Consider the following 20,531-nt stretch of genomic DNA (forward strand, 5'->3'; position numbering starts at 1 on the left):
GCTTTACTTCATGTCCTGTTGGAAAACGAGTTTGAGGTGAGCCACTGAAAGAGCCAGGTAAAACAAAATGCAGGAGAGATTAATAATTCATAATCCAACCAAAGGAAACTCTAGTACTGGGAAGAGTATCCCCTGTTTCACTGACAGTCTTAGTTACCCCATCACCATCTCTGCAGCCGTGGTTCTGTGGGCCATGGGAGCCTGCACACATCTAACAAACACAAGGTGTTTCTCTTACATTCTTGTTTTTCCTTTGATTGTTTCTTTGGCTTTTGCCAACTTCTATCCTGCCGTTCCCCAGCCCATCCCTGTCTTTCTCTCTTACACAAAGTGCTGTCGTTTATTTTCTGTCTTTGTTTTCTTTCCCTCCTGATTTTCTTTGTCCCTATCTGATATTCTGATCTCCTTTTCTGGAAGGCAGGCTGCAGGGGAGATTTCATTATCAGTGCCTTGAAACAAACCTATTGGGACTTGAAACGGACAATCAGACATTGGAGAAGTGATGTAAGAACACATTGCCAACAACCCTGAAATTCCAAAAGGTAGAAGCAATCCGTGGGAGGTCAGTGGAAAACAGGGTTTTTGCTAAAGGAAGATAAACAATATAGAGACTTCTTGGGGTTTTTGTTCTTTAGAAAAGATTAAATGGATGATCTTTATCTCCCTCTTAATAGCTATATCACAAACTAATCTATTCTGTTCATTTCTTCCACGCAAACCAAACAAAACATACAAAAGATTGTTGGAGGTGAAGGAAAAGCTGGGTTTTTGAAACGTATCCAAGCCACCAAGAGCCATTTACTTTCCTTTCAAATGCTGCATTAGCAGTAGAGCACTAAATCAATGAAAGGTCTAAAATTAGATTATATTCCTGAGATCAGATGTGAATCACGAGTTAATCATATTTTCTTTTATTATCACTGTCTTTACCCTTTTATTTTGTCCTGAGAAATTAGGTTTCTGACTTCAAAACAGTGAACTGTGAAGGCATGCAACCTGCTGGGTTAGGCCACGGCCCATCACTAGTGGATGAGGTACCAAAAATCATTTGTTTTGGAGTTGTGTGTTGCCTCAGAACCTGAGTTAGTCCTTTATTAGCCAGTGCTACGTCTGCCCCTCTCCCAGCCCTCCGATGGTTTCAGTCGCTGCTTTCAGAAATTAGTGAGAAAGTATTGCTACTAAGCCTGGCTAAACCAGGTTTAAAACCCAGTCTGAAAGTTACAGGGAAGCACAGCAAACAGTTCTACTGACTGTGGCGTGGATCTCAGAAAACTGTACTTTCTGTTGGCAGTTTTTTTCGCTGAAACTGTGGTGAAATGCATGCATTACTGAAAGCAGAGATACCTGCAGGATCAGCGTGCAAATGAGGCACACAAGCATGTAGGTGGTGTGTACCTATTCCTGTGAAACAGCATCTGTAGGAGTAGTGTTACCCTGCACCATGGTGAGTCCCGGGTTTGTGTGTGATGCAGCAATATGAATGTGCACTCTGGGATATGGTGATGGCATTGTGCCTATGTGTGCATTTCTAGCAGGGGTATATCCTGGATGTGTTCCTGGCTGGTAGGAGATGCAGAATCAAGTTGACTTTCTCTGTGAAGTGTATCAGAATCTATGGATGCAAAACAAAAAAACAACACTACGTACAATGCTGGTTTAGCAAACAAAATGGTTTGCCTATAGGATAAAATTTATGTGAGCAAGAAGATGGTGTTGCAGGAGGGCAACCTAAAGACCTTTGTAGGATGTGTCCATTCCCAGCAGGGGAGTACTGACACTGCTGTCTGACATGCCTTGAGCTATTTATTCTCCCTGCTGCCAATTGCATTTCAGTATGCATGCACTTGGAGGAAAAACAGGGTGTGGGAACAGAGTGAATGCATGTGCCAGCAGCATAACCCTCTTATGAATGAGCGTTCATGCCATTGCTGGGCTGTGTACTGGTGCAGCACTCCTTTGTGCAAGGTATGTGAGGGTGGGCTGCACGTGATGGCCTGAGCCTGTGTTTGTGATCAGGAGACAGGTGTATGTAAAAGCCTCCTCCACCTTTCCTCTGTGCAGCCACAGAGCTTGCCAAGGCGTAATTAATGGGGCTCTCATGTTTCAGGGCAGACTATCGAGCAGCTGCAAAAGTGCCAGCTCAGTTGGTAGCCTCAAAAACAAAACATCTCTTGTTTCTCATCACCACTGCGAAATGCTGCCTTCCTGAGCCTTGGGTCTGGCTTTGCAGCTTTCAGGATAGGCAGAATGTGAGATTTTTGCCAATGATGTATTCTTCTTGGTCTGTTTAATATCCGTTATCAATTTAATGTGCCACTCTAATGAGATTTTGCTTTTTCCATCTCCGCCGTAGAGCTGATTACTTAGCATATGTGGTTTTTCTTTGGTTATTATTATTATTTTATTTTTTTTTTAAGGAAACTACAAGAGAAGTTGAATGTTTGCTTCGGCTGAAGAGAAAGTTTCCCAAGTCTTGGGCAGAAAAAGGGAAAGAGAACGGAGGATGTTGCCAGTAGGTATGTCTGACAGGAAGCCATGACTAGCAGTGTGACTGTCAACAGGAAACAAAACTTCACAGCCGATGTGACGCTGACGTGCAGAGCCCTTGCTGTGTCATGTTGCCAGCTGAACTCTGTGACCTGGGGAGCAGTGTTTGACTACACGAGGTGTACTTCTGTCCATTCGTCTGCAAGAATTTGAATTGCTCTGTGTCTGGTCACTCCACCTTGCCGAAGCTAGCGAGCCCTGTCTCTTCTTGACACCTGTTCCTGTGAAGACATCCAGCAGCCATGTGCAGAGAGGTGGATGTGTGAGCCACCCTCACGGCAGCCGCCGAGCGCTCTGCAGACTGCAGACAGCTTCGAGGTGTTTTGGCTGTTCAGTGCTCTGCAGATATGAACGCTGAGCTTTTCTGGCACGTTCTCACGTTGGCCTGGTCGCTCTCACCATGCTAGTACATGGGAAAGAAGACTTCCTCTCAGACATAGCTTACATCATCCTGGAACTGATCATTGCGGTGCTGGCCATCCTGGGGAACGTCCTGGTCTGCTGGGCGGTCTATTTGAACAGCAACCTGCAGAACGTCACCAACTATTTTGTGGTGTCCCTGGCTGCTGCTGACATTGCGGTGGGAGTGCTGGCAATCCCCTTTGCCATCACCATCAGCACTGGCTTCTGTGCCTTTTTCTATGGCTGCCTTTTCATCGCCTGCTTCGTCCTGGTCTTGACACAGAGCTCCATCTTCAGCCTGCTTGCTATTGCCATCGACAGAATCATTGCCATCCGCATACCCCTCAGGTAAGCAGAGTGGGCTGAAAAGCAGAGGGGGCACTTAGTGGGGAATGAGCATCAGTAAAAGCAGATTTCGAGGTAAACTGCAGAAGAGAGAGCTAATGAGCAGCAGCATTTTTCACCTTGTAATTTGAGAAAACAAACTGAAACCTGCATTCCTGGGGGCTGCCTTGGTTGCTGGATTTGTGAGTGATTTCTTTCCTGTTCTACCCAGCCCTCATATGGCACATGCCCAAAGCTTTGCAGTGGAGCTGCTTGGAAGTTGCTGCTCCATATTTAGAAAGGAGCACACTGTACACTCACAAACCTGTGCTCTGAGTCCTGGCCAGCAATACAAGTGCTGCAGGAAAGTGGAGCTGAAGAGAAGAGAAGCAGCATATGGCCACTCAGAGCCCACACTATAGAGGTGATTTCTCTTCCCCACCAAGCGTCTGGGCCAGCCCTGCATGAGCACCCATCACTCAGCAACAGCCAAAGCACATCAGTGTGCAATTAACATTGCCTCAGCTGAAACCAGGGCACAGGGAGGGCACAGTGCAGGGTCGACTCAAGTGATGGCAAATAATGTTATGCATTTTGATGGGCTGCCTGAACACAGTCACGTGAACAGTGAAAAAACACACAGCATTGCTTTCCATTTTGATACAGGAATTTGAGAATAGATTCCAAGATTTCAAAAGGAAAAATTATCAATTTATGTTTGCAACTCCTTTTTCAGTTGTTATAAATACACGACCTGCAAATTTTCGAATGGAATGTATACAGCTGCAATCTGATATTCAACTCCACAATTTGATCATGTCTCTTTACTGGACTTCTATAAGCCCTCTCTTATCAGAGAGAAATATCCCTCACAACCACACCTTATTCATGTCATCCTCTTTTGGCAGTACACACATTTATGAGCAGCTGTTTTCAAGGATGAAGCGCAGGAAGAGTAACATTCATCAAAAATCTCTGATGGACACCTTGAGAGCTCACTGAGACTGGCAGCCACTGTCACTGAACCAGTTAGTTTCAGAAAAACAAGGCCAAATATCCCACTAGTTTTATGCATTTGTTGCTCTCTTTCTATTAAAATGTAAAAAATAAATGTCTTGTTACTTATATATTACCCATATTGTATATTTTACAAAGGCTGCTCCAAAAGTAAGGCCTCCTGTTTAATGATGTTGGCCTGTGATGTCAGAGGCAGATGTTGGTGGGATGGCCATAGAGAATAAACCTTCCCACCAATATTCTGTTTGATTCCATTGCTGTGTGACAGATGGCAGCAGAGGGGCACTGTGACAAATGGCATCTGGCGTGGAAGTGTGAATGAAACAAAGGTGTGGAATCAGATTCCTCCATGTGGAAAAAAATGGCCCCCATTGATATGCATTGATACTTGCTGGATGTTTATGAAGTTTAAGGACAGTGAGTCTGTTCCACTGGTGCAGATATTTATGGGCATAGCATACAGGCTCTTATTCATGGCTAGGAAGAATGAGCAGCTAATGATGGTGCCTATGTTAAAAATAGTGTTTTGTAGCTGAGAAGTTGTTCTATTAGGGAGCATTATTGTGCTTTTCATATCAGCAGTATTTTCCATTGAAATAATCAGGAGGCATTACTTTCGGAGCAACATATGTAGATGCAGCCCAAGACAATTCCTCTTCACTCAATGCAGCCCAGGCAGGCCAAAAAAGTTGGACACCCCTGCATTAGGTCAAGAGAAGGGCTTGTCCCCATGCCAGCCTTGAAGGAGGTTGTTCTATGGTCTCCACTTTGGAGTTTAGAGGGCAGCCTGGTCTGGTGGTTGGCGACCCTGCACATAGCAGGGGGGTTGAAACTTCATGATCATGGTGGTCCTTTTCAGCCCAGGCCATTCTATGATTCTATGATTTAAATACTTGAGTTTGGAAACTGGATGTGACTAGCTGAAACTTGGTGTGCAGCCAGGGAGGATTTGGGACAAGGAGGAGTTTTACTATGTGTGCAGGGGCTGTTACTCAGTTCAGCCTTCTGCACTGTATTTGGATACATCTGCCTTTGGGTGCAAAACAGCACTGTGTTTTGTGGGCTGAGTCTGAATGCTTTGTGGCAATGCTTGAGAGTTGTTCAGCAAGCTCGAGATGCAGAGGAAGCCCTGGGAGAGACCAAGGCTGGCAGAGCATAGGAGCCTCCTTCTTTCCCATCTTGTCCTTAGGAGGACGCAGCATGCTCTCACCAGTGGAGAGGCTTCCTATCCTGTTGAGTAATAAATAGGACTGCAAAAATGGAACAAAATTCTCACTATTGTCCTCTCAACTTGGGGGTTTTGGTTATCCTCACTCCTGTTGAGTTTAAATCTCTTTCTGCCAGCCTGTCTAGTTCAGTTCTGTCCATTCTGAATACATTGCTCACCCAGCACTTACATTGGCTAACTTAAATCTCCCATTCCCTGCTCTACCTTTCCATGTGGAGCAGTGCAGCATAGTCATTCCTGAAGGCTCATCTCAACTACTGTTAATTGCTGATTTCCAAACTTACAGTTGTGTAACGGTCTACTTTTTGTGTTGTCGTAAGAAGTGAGTCTATTCCATTGCAGAGGAAAACTATCAATGTTAGTACCTATAAATTGGACTGTTCTCACTTTTCTGTGTTTCTACTGACAAATGTTTTCAGTTCACAAATGAGTGTGATAATAAATGCACAAGGAAGCACATGGAGAGCAGCCTTTGGTAGCTTGCATCTGACTTGGTTGTGAAAAGGTGAAATGTCTTCGATCTCTTGCAAATGAACTCTGGAAACTTTTGCTGAAAGTTTAAGCATTCATATGGTCAGAGAATGACTTTCCAGGAAAGGGATTTTAAATATTTGGATTTCTGCTTATTATTATTATTATTATTTTGGCATTGCAGCTGTATTATCTTTAAAGTTTAACTTTCTGGACTAGCCAAAGTAGAGTATCTTTCAGAAGAAGTCTTTCTGACTCACCCAGCACTGGGCACTCTACCTGTTTCACTGTTTTGTTTTAGAAATAACAGAGCACACCCTCTTTCAGCCCAGAAGCAGTGGAGTTGATTGGCTGCAGAAACCAACAGGTAGATCTGTGGGTTCCTCCTCCTCGTCCTCTATTAGTTTGTCCTTTTACAAAGGGAAGGAAGAAGTTGTCAATTCTGTTTTCCTCAGAAGAGTTTATGGGTGAATAAACATTAGATTTATAGCTTCTGACATGCTGAGAAAGTGAAAGCTATTAGCCCAAGAGGGAGAAGCAGTATGATTCAGACTGCTCACATCTCACCTTTTACTTTCTAATACCTGGTTGTCTCAAATATGCATCAAACCAATGGAAGGAAAGTTCTCCCACTAAAAATGCAACACTTTTGCGTTCTTTAATGGGAAGACCTTTGAGGAGCATACCTCTTCCCTCCCCCAGAGAGTAAGAAATGTAACATCAGACACTCCCAATATTAATTTAGATAAATACTCTTACAAATAAACGGGATCTCCTTCCTATATGGGGGGAAGGGGGGAAAGCACCAAACCTATTTTTTCTTCTCATTTAACTATTCCATGCCCAATTTGTCCTAAGGCAACCATGCACCTCGATGGATATCTGTGTAGTTGTGTACATCCACACAAATAAGCCATAAGCATTAAGGAGGCAGAAGAATGAGATTTCTTATTCTGCTTGGTTTTGGACACCTCAGTACGCAATTGGTGTTAAGTTTGGAATGATTTTTCTGTGGTTAAAAGAACCTTCCCCGAGGAATGGCAGTGAGGAAAGGCATGTAGAGGTAACATTTAAAAATAGAAGAAAAAAATTGTTAATTGTCAAATAATCAAAACATTTTGATTATTTCTCAAACATTTGCTGAATCCTGCCAGCTCTCTGTAAGTGGCTCAGAGAGTGCAGCTCTCTGAAAGTGGCAACAAAGCACTCCCAAGGAAGTGAGGCCAAGCCATTGTTCTGTGTAGGACTAAATGCAAGCTGTCTCTAGCATGGCAGGTACCTGAAAACCTGCACTCACTGATATAAAACCCCTGGGTGTTTGAAACAAAACTGGCTGCGAGTCTGAGCTCCGGGATGAAGTCACGGGCCAAGAACAATTGCCACTTTCCAGGCTCTTTGGTGCCAGGAAATGCTCCGAGGGCACCGTGCCCAGCCACGAGCTCTTGTGCATGCACTGGTGGTGCAGAGATTCCCATGCTGAAGGACAGGTAGCTCTGATGCACTGGAAGGAGAGGTGTTTCTTCCTGCAACTAAACAGAAAAGTTTTCTCAGGTTACTGCTTGCTCCATGTGCTGGCTTCAGGTGTGGGCCTGTGGCATAAATCCATGCGCTTGTCTTGAGGTGCCAACTGCAGGAGCTGGAAGTGGAGACCTTGTCCTCTGAAGGAAGGTACTTTGGAGACAGCTGACTTTCTTAAATGGTCGTAGATGAGTATCTGAATCAGTGGTTTAATGTTTTATTGCCACTTTGACCCACTTGCTTCTTTCCCTGCTCACCATAAGCCTTTTGACCTTATGCCAAGCATTTCCTACAAGCGCTCATATTTTGTCAAATAGATTGTGAGCAGATTCAGCCCAATACGAAATAATAATTTGCTTTCTCCTTCTTACAGCCACGGGCACGGCTTTGAGAGCAGCATGAGTTGTCTATGGCTTTGTGTGTGGTGGAACTTGCTGCTGCCAAAATTGTGGTCTGGAAGCTGGTAGTGCTGTGAGCAAAAGAGCAGTGCCTGCCCACTGCCATTGCTTCTACTGCTCAGAGCCCTGTGCCTGGCTGTGGGATCCCATCCCCATAGCATGATTAAGTACCAGTATCAGGTATCTTCAGGTAACAAGGGAGGATGTTCCTTAACTGACAGTTTTGGGAAATAGTTGTTTGAGTGGCATGTGGGAAGGTCTGGGTTTGATATCCTGCTCTGAGATTTCTTAAGTCATCTGGGATTGTCAGCATCTCTCATTTTCAGATATGTGTTACAGGGCTAGAATATCCTCCTGCAGCTGCAGCTGCCAGGGGTGTGTGGGCTGTTGGGCACTGTGCTGAGTGAACAGTGTCTGCAGTGAGTTGTTGAAGCACTGAGCACTGCTGGAATTCAGATGGAAGTGCAGTGCCCTCCACGTGCAGCACGTCGCTTTGCGATGCAGTGACAGTGGCAGATGTGAGTTCTGCATGTGGTGGGGAGTTTTGGCTGAGGGGAGCCACGCTGTCAGCCAGGGCTGAGTTTGGAAGACAAGCAGCACACCAAGCAGAAGCTGGGATGATGAGTTAGACCAGCTATAAATCACACAATGTATGGAAGGATTTTAACCTCTATCTAAGGACCCGGTGGTTCTCATACCAGCTCTGCCTTCCACCCTATTTCAAGACTTACAGGTCAGACAGGTGATGTGCTGCACTTTCTGCTTTAGTCATTATTTTGATAGCAGAGCTAAGGTGGGGGATCATAAGGTATCACATCTTCAGCCAATTTAATTTAGGCAGCATAGGGGAGTTGTGCATTCATAAGAGCAGCTGCTCTCCTGGAGACAATGCACTGGTTTGCTGGGAGAGCAGCAGGGCAGGCAAAATTATCTGGGGGAAAACATCCATGCTTGCAGGTATTTGCACTTTATGGAGGAGCCAGGTACTCCAACCCCACACCCACCTCCACCCTGAGTGTCTCTGCTCTTCACACGTTCTCTGTGCCTGCAGTTTCACCAGCAGTTGTTTGTGTAGCAAGTCCAGTATTTCCAGGAAGCATGAGAACTGCTTGTGCACAGGCAATCCAGTGCTGTCTGGACACATCAGACACGCTACAAAGTCATTGTCCAGCTATGCAAGAGCATGGGCTGTAGGTGTGAGCATCTCCTTTCAGCGGGTTGCACCTCCTGCATCAGGATGCCAGCAGCTCAAATTGCATGATGCTCCCTGAAAGCCCTGACCTTATCATCCAGAGCTGTACAGCACTGTGGGTACAGGCAGCAGTTTTGGCCTGGGGGCCAGAAAGACACCCAGAGAGCTGCTACACATGGTGTTGTGAGCTTTTGCTCTTAGCCCATGGAGATGCTGAGCATTATAGAAATGTACTGATAAATTGATAGCACTGCCAACTTGGTACAGTGCAGCTGGGAAGCAGAAGGCTGCTTGGGTTAAGTGCTGTTCCTAAGCCTTGTAAAGTTTGTTGCATAGGAATCCCCAGAGGGTAAGAAGGAGGGAGAAGCTGGAGTGGAGTGGAGGGGAGTTGTTTGCCTGGAGCAATGATGAATGTATTTTTAGTGGAAGGGATGGGACATCTCTAGTCGTGGGATAACAGCTGCACAATTTCAAAATTCCTCTGACAAGATGTAGCCAATTCCAGGGCTGGAGGGTTTTGTGATTTTTTTTTTTTTTTCTTCTTTTTTTTCCAAAGCTCCAAGTGCCTTTGGCCAACCTCTTGTTCCCCAAGGGTATTTTTCAAAGCACAGATGCTGTTTCGCTGTGTTAATTAGCTCTGAATGTAAGCAGTTTCTCAGCTAGCATCCATGCCGTGCTCTCCGCCTCCTATAGGCACCGAGTAGGATCCACCTCTTGCTAGAGGGAACTTTTTATGTCCCAGGATCAACTGAATCCCTCTGTAATTTATGGAAGGTGAATTTCAGTGTATTTTGAGTGCCAGGAATTGTGGTTGGCTTCTTCAGCTGTTCCTCCTTTTCTGATTTTAAAATGCAGCTGTGGAATGGAGGATGGAGCCTGCCAGGTTTTATATCAGCCAGGTTGTTTCCAGAGCCCACCAGCAGGAATTTTAAGTGCAGGCAAAATCACCGTTCATTGCTGTGCCTGGGGAAAGCAGCATCCCCCTTCCCCTGCTCTGAACTGGTGTTAGGATAGGAGCATGAACCTGTGGGAGGGGCTATCTCACTGAGGGATGGAAAGATTTCTGTGGCTGCTTAGATTATTATTATTATTTTTAATGTTTATTTTGCTGAGAGAATTCTGGAGACAGAGGGAGAAGGAGAACTGGGTAAACAACACTGGTAGCCCAGAGCTACTGTGGTCCAATTGCAGACAACATGGGGTCAAATGCAGTGTGGGACCCACACTGGACAATGTGGGAATCCAGCCATCTGCTTTCTATGCTAAGTGTTACCAAGTAAAGGAAATTGCATTGAAATGTTAAACTGTTGCCCTGATTTACATTTTCAGAGAGAAGAACTGGTGGAGTCAGCTCAGGACTCGCAGTAACCTGTGGGGCCTTGGGAACTGGCTGATATTTCAAACAAACAAAGGTCCCTGGCTGCCCTGTCAGGTTCTTACCATGTTGCTTATTGTCTTGTTCAACAGATCTTGGTGGATTTATTGCTAGGAGCTCTGAGTTGAGCTAGGTATATCAGTATCTTCATCACTGAGGTTGCTTTTGGTGTGTGCAATGCAGCCCACAGTATACCTGTGGTCAAAGCACTCTCCTTAGCTTAACTCCTATTTTATGAGAAAGATATGGGGTCAGCTTTGCTGGGCTGGTGAGGAAAACTGCTGGCCTTGTCTCGGTTATTTAAGGAAGGCTGGTGATGCAGGACTTGTTGAAAGCGGGAGCAAAGTGAGGTAGTGTGCAGGGGAATGCCAGCATGACCTCTGCAACTCAGTCAGCGACAGACTGGAACCCAGCTAGGTTATGGGGCCAGTGGCACTGTGCCTCCAGTCCTTTGGTGCTGTTTGGCTTACAGATGGATTAATGGTGAGACAGACATAGGAATTCTGTGCCAGAAGCCTGCTTCCTTGGCAGAATGGAGGAGCCATCTCTATGCCTTTGGCAGAGGAGCCATAGTGGCCTTCGCCACCAAGGGTCAGAACAGTGGTGCTAGTTATTCAGGCTGCAAGATCTGCATACATGACCAAGTGACATGGTGGAATTAACCATTTTAATTTCCCTGCTTTTCTGTAGCCTATCCACTGCGTAAAGGAGCAAGGAGGAAAGTAGATGGCATGCAGTGTCACTATGGAGCCCATCCTGGGCTGGGTGGGTTCTACACAGCAGTTCAAAGGCCTGGCTGAAGAAATAGATGCCTTTCTTGCTGTTTTCTTCCTTCTAGGATACTGGACCATTGTCTGGGTGTCAAGGACTTGTTGAATGACACTGGTGTAATTCTCATTTTTTCCTCTGCTTTACAGGTACAATGGCTTGGTGACAGGCTCTCGAGCCAAAGGTATCATTGCCATCTGCTGGGTATTATCTTTCATCATTGGGTTGACACCAATGCTAGGGTGGCACAAGCGTTCCCAGATTGAAGAGCTGGGTGCTAATAAGTCCTCTCCCATCAACTGCAGCAACAGTATGGTGGTATGTCTCTTTGAGGCTGTGGTCACCATGGAGTACATGGTCTACTACAACTTTTTTGCCTGTGTGCTGTTGCCTCTTCTCCTCATGTTTGGCATCTACTTGAAAATCTTCATGGCAGCTCGACGGCAGCTCAAGCAGATGGAGAACAAGATGGTGCATGGGGAACGCTCACGTTCCACTTTGCAGAAGGAAGTCCACGCGGCCAAATCTTTAGCCATCATTGTTGGCTTGTTTGCAGTCTGTTGGCTTCCACTACATATTATTAACTGTTTCACCCTTTTTTGCCCAAATTGCGCCCATGCTCCCCTCTGGCTGATGTATCTAGCCATTATCCTGTCTCATGCCAACTCAGTTGTTAATCCTCTAATTTATGCCTACCGAATCAGGGAGTTCCGATACACCTTCCGTAAAATCATCAGCCAGCATATCCTGGGAAGGAAGGAGCAGTTCAAGGCAGGAGCAGCCAGCATTAGGACTTCCACGCATGGTGGGGATGGAGAGAACGCCAGCATACGAATCAGTGAGTATGCGTTAGAAGTGTACACCAATGGAGAGATCCACAGGGATCCTGAAAAGCAGGACTTAAACAAATGCAAAGCTGTCTTGGAATGGCACCAGAATGGAAGTGCTCTGGACATGGAGACAAATGGGCATCTCCCACGTTCCTGCAAAAATGGGATTCTCTCAGATACGTGCGTGAACAGGGAGCTTCACCATGAAGAGTTAATAGATGCCCAGGTATCTTTCTCAGATCTAGAAAGCACAGCCTTTGCAGCAGCTGATGTTTCCTGATGAATCGTTCACAGTCTTCCTGGTATAATTATTTTATTTTCCATGGGCAGCCTCTGCCACGGCAGAAGATGAGGCTGGGGGGCGGGGGGAGAGACATGTATTCAAGTTACTGTGGAGGAAGGGGTCCTTACCCAGGACATTTGTGGCAATCCTAAATACTAGACTGGAGAAAAAGCCAAGAGACCATTGAAACAGACTGAGAAAGGAGGGACATGTAAACCATCGATGGCCTGTCACCAAGAGCAGTGACAGGGTCAAAGATGGCATTCCAAATTGAGCACTGGGAGACTGCTGAAGCAGGGCATATCGTGACATTACGCTATACTGTGTGTCTGTGGTTGTACGTCTGTTTTGCTGTCTTTACCAACAGAAATAAAACCATGGCTGAAAGCATTCACTTGATTGTAATAGCAACAAGGAGGAGCATCTAATTATTTGGCCCTGCAACAAATGGAAGGAAGATAGCAACATCTATTGGTCAGGAAGGATGCCATCAGCTGCCTGGACAAGAAAGGAATTTACCTGATGGGAGCTTTGGATACCTTCAACCATGACATTTTGTCTTTCAGTTCATGTTTTTAAAGCTTATAGTGCAACAGGTTGCTCGGATGTTTTTTCTTGTCTTGATTAGATTCCATTGTGTTAAGTTATAAAGATGAACAAGAACTCATATCCATTCCCTGGGCGCTCAATGTTCCAGATGCACAAGACAAATGTAACCTCATAGTTCTCCACTCTATCCAACAAATAATGAAAACTGAGACTAATATGGAGTTCCCTTAGCAAAAGGACAGTCAGCAGGACTTGGTGCTAGAGCATGGATGGTCTTCATCACCAGGGGTGGCCCTGCCCTGAGGTGCAGTGGAGAATCATCAGGTGTGAGGTATCTGCAAGCTGGTGGGCACTGTCTGGCTACTGCTTTTGCCTCTGTGTCTGTGCCTGCCCTGGTTCCCAGAGTACAAATTAATTCCATGGTCCGAAGTTGTCATTCTCACTCAAAAGTCTGTGGGATACATTTTCTTTATTTTTTGATGGGAAGGCAGGGTGGGGAATGACACAGGATGAGACATACCTACTTACTTTTGGAATCCCAGCTCAGTCTGAACATCTTTTTCTCCTGTGGTTTCAGTTTTTTCCTGATGTGCTTTACTGTGAAGCCTGATGTGTCCCAGCAGTGCAAAGGCCAATAGATCTCAGTCTGTCTGGTTAGAAGATACTCTGAGGAGCTGGAAGCAGTCAGTGTTAGTAGAAGTCTGCTTAGAAACTGCAGTAGTGTGTGTAAGAGAGCAGGCAAATCTGCTACAGCAAAGGTATGCACTGATATGATTTGTCGTAGAGGAGTTTCACAGCAGCTTAGTAATTTTCTGTATCACCTATGAGCCGTGGTAGCTCAAGGGCAGCAGAGTGCCATGTTAGCTTGTATTCTACCTAAATATTTTCCAGTCTTTGTTTTCCAGACAAATACTCTATGCCTACTCTATGCCCCTTGCCATCAGCCTTCCAGGGAGATGGGCAATAATGGTCCTACTAGAAAGTTAGAAGTCTGGCAGTTCTGAGGATCAAGAGTTTTTCCTTAGCTAAAAATATCAGAAGTGTCAGCCTACAACCCTGGCTCCTCCTTGTGTCTCCTCACTAACATTTCAGAACCCAGATAATTTCATTTTTAGGAAGGAAAGTGGAGTTGCATTTTTGTATTTGGAGAATGGCACTCTAGGTTTGTGTGTTCTCTGTCCATGTTTATTTTAAATATTGTGAATTATTAGAATGAAAATTAAGTTTTATTTGAAGAAAGTTTTTTTTCCAGTCTGTCTGAATGAAGGTGAAGAGCGGTTTATAATACTGAATGTGTCCAAAGTACATGACTGCTCTTGGCTAGTAAAAAGCTTACTGTAAGCTGGGTAAGAGGATGCATTTGTCACCACAATCCTTAGCAGAAGGACAGGCAACTATATAGAACAGTAGACTTCACAGTCTGATTATTGAATCTGATTATTGAGTCTGATAATTGAATTGCTGCTTTCTTGGCATGGCTCTACCACATAGTCTAACGTCAGAGGTGTGGATTGTCACTCCAGCACCATTAGCAAATACATGACCATTTCCCTATGACTGATACTGTAGGCAGGCCCTCTGCAGGGTGCCTTGGGATCTTGTTGCTCTTTATCTTCCTTGATGGAATATTTCTGTCGGCTCTGTGCAGGATGACTCCTCTGGGCTCCTGAAACAGCAGCAGAGGAATTCAGTCTGAAAAATGGGGATCTGATCTCTTTAGGCCTCAGCTGGGAGCTGAAATGTTTCTAAGAATAACACAAGATTACATCCGGTATTCATGTCAATAACAATTAGGTTCACAAAGAAGCAGAGCAGGGAAGGAAGTGTGGGAAAATACCAGTATAGCTCATGTGCTGGAACACAGGCAAGTGCAGAAGTGTCTCCTATTGAGCTTTAGTTGTCATTGTAAAGGGATGTTTTATGCCACGTTGCATCAGACTTTCAACAGCTGATGTAGGTTGGTTGCTTTCTATTGTTTCCTGAGCTTCTTCACACTCAATTGTGGGTTCTTCTTGCTTGGTTGCCACAGGAATTGAATTGATCTATGTTGATGTGACAAAATTAAGATTGTCCCTCTGGAAAACTATCCTGCCCAACCAAAGTAAGATTGCCATGCAAACTTAGAGTTTCCAGATGTCCTGAAATCAGTTTTTCTGTGGCTGTTTGAGTTGTCTCCCAACTGTATCCAGTCCCTTTCAACATTAGTGATCTAGATTTCAAATGAAAAAGGGCCACGGGATGTGTGTAGGAGGATGTGCAGTGGTTGTAAGAAGGCAGCATGTTTTGTATGGAATTGGAAGTCTGTAGTCACAGGAAGGAGCGGAGGGCAATTGCACCACATGCTGCGTGCCTTCTGGCAAACATATGTCTGAGATGGACCTTCAGAAGATGTTTCTGAAGTTGTTGGGGGGGAGCGTGAGCCTTTTGAACAGAATTTTGGAATTCTTGTTTCTCGTTTCATGATTTCAAGGCTTCCTTCCTTGGACTGAAAAAGAAGTTTTAAAATCCCATGAATAAAATATGCTCTCCACTCTTGAGAAATGCACCTCTTCCAAACTACACAGAGCAAGAGTCATTGGAAAAGTTAAAATTTAACATTTTTTTCCTAACTTCCCTACTCAAATTCCCATTTTCCTTCCAGCTGGAGATTTAGCTGATGAAATAGCTATTCTGGATAAACAAAGATGGTGCAAGACAAAGGGAAGAATGAGGTGACCATCAGGAGAGGATAGAGAAGATCTCCTTAGGAATCCAAGGTGCAGTGGGTCCAGAGAGTAACAGCTGGGGTAAGAAGAGACTAATTTCATTGAATTGGAACACGTTACTAAAAATGGCTCAAAATCCATAGAGGGATGCAGTGCCTCATTTGGTGAGAGGGCATTCCATGAATTTCAGCATTCCCTTGAGACTACTGGGCTCCAGGGTTTGTCTGCTTTATAGGGTTTTGGAGAAAGTAAAATTCTGATCAGTTGCCAGGAGTAATTTTATCATGAGGAGTTCTTAGGTCTCTTTCCTCAGTAGGGCACTGCTTTTTTGTGTGAGCAAATAAATGCACTTAGAATTTTGTTCTGTGCTTTCTTTTGGATCTGCAGTATCTCAGAGTTCTGTGCAAGCCTGAAGTACAGCTTATGAATGGAGCCAACTGAGATGAGAAGGAGATTTGAGAGGCTGATACCGGTTTATAGAGGGCATGGCAGGACAGTTGGGGTACTGTAAACAGAAAGGACTTGCAACTGGTCCTAGCTGCTGCTAGCAAATTTATTGTGCAGACAGGTTTGGGAGTTACACGGAATACTCTGAATCTTTGATCTTTCATTGAAAAGAAACTCTGGAGATGCTGGAGGGCATAGGAAAGTCTTTAAGGTGTGGGAACAGACTGGGGTGTTAGGGTTTGGTGGGAAATCTTGATGTAGAAGGAAGATTTGTAGGGTATGTGTTTGGGAGGTTATCATGGGAGCAGGAATGTGCTGGAAAGAGCTGAGGTTTGCACTGATAGCCTCAGAGGAGTGGAAATGGCTGAATAAGGACTCTGGAAGGGATTTATAGTGTTATGGTGCTCCTGGGTCACTGCAGAGGGGCAGCCTTGCCCTGATAACTGCAGGGGGTTGACTTTGTGTGGTTGATATGTGACTGAGTAAGAGATGTTTTTTTCTGGATTATCTCATTTTCAGATGCTTATTTCATAAGCACAGTCAGGTGAAATGAGCCCTTCTGCTTCACGAGCATCACCCCGCGCACACCATCCTACCCCCTAAGAAAATCAGTTCAGCCCTGCTTTGTGGGAAGGACAAGCATACAGTAACAGCTGTGATGCACTGAAACTGTAGAATGCTCACTAGAGGTGTTTGGTACATCAGCTGCCTAATAGTTCTCTCCTGATTTGTTTTGGGCATCAGATTGCTCTGAGACAGACCGAGGAGCTTTGTCTTTCTGGCCCTGAGCGTCTGACCTTTTTTTTACCAGTAAAACACATCCAGAGTAACTAAAATGACACCAGTTCCTGATTTGCACAAGGCAACTAAACCCTAAATGAGGCAGTGTTCTGTATAGCTTCCTGTGTTATTCATCTGCTGGGACTCTTAACACAAGAATGTGTTGCGTTCAAGACTGGAACCTGTTGATCTGAGAACATCCTATGCTTCCCCTGTTCTGTCTCAGGAGCTGGTGTTCCTGCCCCCATTTCTTTGGAGGGTTGTCTCTGTGGTCTGTCAGCCAAGACACTACGAACACCTGCTGCACATGCTGTCACTAAGAAACACTTACTCTCTTAATTTAAATGTTTTATGAATATAATTGTTGTTTTCCCTCTGTTTTGTCAGTTACCAGTGGGAGGGGAGGGAAAGGGGTGGGAGAATCTGTGCATGCATATGTATTTAAAGTGCATTGACCAAAGTTTGTTTTCTTTCTTGAACCTGTGAAGTTTTAATATCTGTGAAGTCATCAGACTGCTGGGCAGTGAGGAGCCACTGGTGCTGCTGAGTCTGTCTTGGTTACATTTCTTAATAAGCATTAAAATAATAAAATATATTTGTAAAAGTGAGCATGAGTGTCTTTGTTCAAGGGAGATCTGCCTATTTTATGAACGTTTTATTATTCTTTTATTAGCTTTTTCCATAGGCTCGTTCTTCCAGAGAGCTCTTTTCCCTGGTACTACCTACTAAAGATGTCAGCATGGACAAGGTGACGGACCCAGACAGACTGGGAGCCCCTCACAACTCTGACATCCTGGGATCTGTCATGCTGGCAGTGAGAGAAAATGTTTACAGCTGTGTCCTGAACACGAGGTAGAACACTGTATTTTCCCAAAACACTGCAGTGTCAGGAACGGTGTTACATAACAGAATCGGGAAGAGGTACCTGGAACAGCTATGACTGGAGCATCTCAGCCTTCTGGCTCTCCTTCACACATCAGACCTCCCTCTAACACCATTGCTTCAGCCCCCTGTCTGCCAATGCTGCTTAGACTGGGCTTGCCCAAGCATGATGTCAGCCAAAGTAGTCTGGAAGTGGAAGCAGTGAATCTAGATGCTACTGGTGCATCTCAGGCCAATTCTGAGCAATGTTGACAGAATGCAGCAGGAAGAATTTCCAGCTTTTCACAGCTGGCAGCTACTAAATGAGTATGGGGGGGTTAGTGAAAGTCTGTATGATCCAGGAGCATTTGGAATTGGGAAGTGTTGAAATGAAAGTTCACCAGATAACCATCAGCTACTGCTCATTTCTCTTCCTGTTCACTTTGCAGCTGGATTGGAGGCCTCACTGGAGGCCCTGCTTTGTGGAGAGGTGCCGGCACCCTGGTGCTGTGTAGCCAGCTGTGCTCGAGCTGTTCAACCAACTGTGTAATTGAAAAGCTTTTTGATTTTTCCCCTCCTTTTGCAAACAGCCTGCGTTTTGTTCTGCTGCATCAAAGGCCAGGAGCTGGGAGGAACAATGGGTCTGCAGGAGCCCTGGGGAACAATGGCTGTACCTGGTCCTGGGAAGAAAGCAAGTACTTGGAAGAACAGACAGAGCTCCCAGTTCAGCAACACAATTGGCCTCATCTGGAAATCTCACTTCGGAAATCTACACCTTGGCATGGTCACCCAGAGAAACTGAACTGCAGGGCTGCTGCTGTAGACTGAGCTGAGGGACATCATCAGTGCAATCTTTACTGCATTACTGGGAACTGATGACATTGGTGAGTGTTGAAATAGGATGGAGCAGTGGAGCACGGCATTTTCCCTGCAAACAGGTGGATGACGTGCTTTGTCTAAAAGGTGTTTTACAGCTTTAAAGCAGCAGGATCTTCCTTGTCACTTCTGCCACTGAACAGGAAGCCTTTGCTGCTAAGAATAGTGCATATGAGTTGCCTGCTGTGCTCACGGCCACTGTGTATTTCAAGGAGAAATTTTGGAGGGTTAAAAGCTGTGAGCATCTTTTCTGGGGCCCTACGGACCTCATAATTTACATTCACAGGAAAGATTCTGCACTGTTTTGCATTTGGCCAAAGTGAACAAGTGAGATTCTCCATGTGTGACTTCTGCCAGCTCAGATCCTGGGAGGAGTCCACCTCTGATCCCTGAAGTTAGATGATGCAACTCACTGTAGACTGGAGTCTCACTGAATATGCGTGGAGATGTGTTATTCTTCCTGACCTCCCATTCTCCTCATCAGTGCCATTCTGGGAAGAAAGGAGGATGCTTCTGGATACTGGAGTCATTTCCTCAGAAATGACCCAGTGGATGGGACTGTTGTAGGATTTTTTGGCTGCAGAGTGCACTACTCCTGTGAGCAGAATCATTGCTCTGCTGTGAAACTGCAGTGTTTGCCACTGAGACCCTGCTGAGTGACGGGAAGTTTTACCCAGATCTCTGAAAATCAGAGGTTCATTTTGAAAAGTAGAGTCCTTACAGTGCATGAGACCAAATAAGCTGTGCCAAGTGTGGGGCTGAGAATAGCATGGTGATATTTTGGCAAGTGAAAGGCAAAGAACTTGATCTCCAGGTTCAGAGTAAACTGTGTAAGGATGAGGTTATTTGGAGTGCAGATCCGTACTGTGTGGTCTGAGTCCAATGCACTGAACTCCAGACCTGGGACTGTGGTTTTTGGGAGTGTCTTGGTGCTCTCCAGAGAGGTGACTGCAACTTCTCCAGAGTTCTGGGCAGCCTTTAAGCCTGCTACCTTGGAAATTGAAGCACCAGAGCTGTGATCATTCTGGTTTTGTTTGCCAAGGATTTACCCAGAGCCTTGGGCAGCTCTGATTTTTTACCTTACCTAAGGCAAGGAGATTAGATAACAGCTTGGAATGAGAGTAAAGAAAGTCCATGCACATGGAGTATCTTGCTGCCTCAGCTGTTGGTGAGATCACGGGGATGCCTTTTGGGCTAGCATTAGTCCAGGATATTATTCTAAATGGGAGTTAAGCATATCTTGGTTGAATACTCTGCTGGAAAACCTGCAGCTGCATCATTTGGGCATTTGGCATCATCTAGGATTTGGAAGTTTCATGTGGCTGTGCTTTAGAGTTTTAAGGGGAGCAAGACTGTGCAGTGTGAGGACTATATACAGGAGAGGTGTGGGGAGGCCTAATGAAGAGACAATTGAATGGCCTGGATCAGTTCTATGAAGAATGCAAAACAAGCCTGGGCCATCTCAGGGTAAGCTGCACTCATGGTGCCTCTTGAACCCATGTCCTGTTATTGTTGGTGTGGAACGTGAGTGTCTGGGCCAATGAAAATAAGGAAGGCAGCTTGACAGACACAGATTTTATCTTTTGAGATTCGTCATGACCTTTCTAGTGTTTAATAAATAAAGTTGACTCAGGAATTGGCAAGTGCCTTATAACATGCAGTCCTGGTGTCAGGACTCGGCAGAATGTTCTGCTTAGCAATGCACTCTGTGAGCTTTGTTTGCCAAGTTCCTATTTTGGAGGTGTGTTGAAGGGCTGAGAAATGGCAGATGCTGAACCTTCTGCAGGCAGGTGCACCGGGCCCAGCCATTTCTGCCCATGCTGATCCAGGCTGGATGAAGGTCATGCTGATGCAAACTTTAATTGCTGGGCAAGAAAAAGAAAAGGAATGTCTTGCAAAGTAAGAATGCTGCTTGTGAATCCTGGGGCAAGGAGGACTTCCATCCTTTCACATTCCTGTA

The 20,531-nt window shown here is 45.2% G+C and overlaps 1 protein-coding gene across 5 annotated transcripts in view; it reads left to right on the forward strand.

Moving 5' to 3' along the window:
- ADORA2A (adenosine A2a receptor) overlaps nt 1-17,438 on the forward strand; it is a 31,018-nt gene extending 13,580 nt beyond the window's left edge. For 4 of the 5 annotated variants that reach the window (XM_048963751.1, XM_048963752.1, XM_048963753.1 and 1 more), the window contains exons 2-3: nt 2,418-3,297; nt 11,390-17,438. In XM_048963751.1, coding sequence (XP_048819708.1) covers nt 2,948-3,297; nt 11,390-12,350 — 1,311 coding nt within the window. In that variant the 5' untranslated portion in view covers nt 2,418-2,947 and the 3' untranslated portion in view covers nt 12,351-17,438. Of the gene's footprint in view, nt 1-786; nt 1,445-2,417; nt 3,298-11,389 lie in introns of those variants that run through there. The other variant, XM_048963754.1, reaches the window with a different exon arrangement.
- Nucleotides 17,439-20,531: the final 3,093 nt, after the last annotated feature.

Source organism: Lagopus muta, chromosome 17 (genome assembly GCF_023343835.1).
Source record: "Lagopus muta isolate bLagMut1 chromosome 17, bLagMut1 primary, whole genome shotgun sequence".
Taxonomy (NCBI): domain Eukaryota; kingdom Metazoa; phylum Chordata; class Aves; order Galliformes; family Phasianidae; genus Lagopus; species Lagopus muta.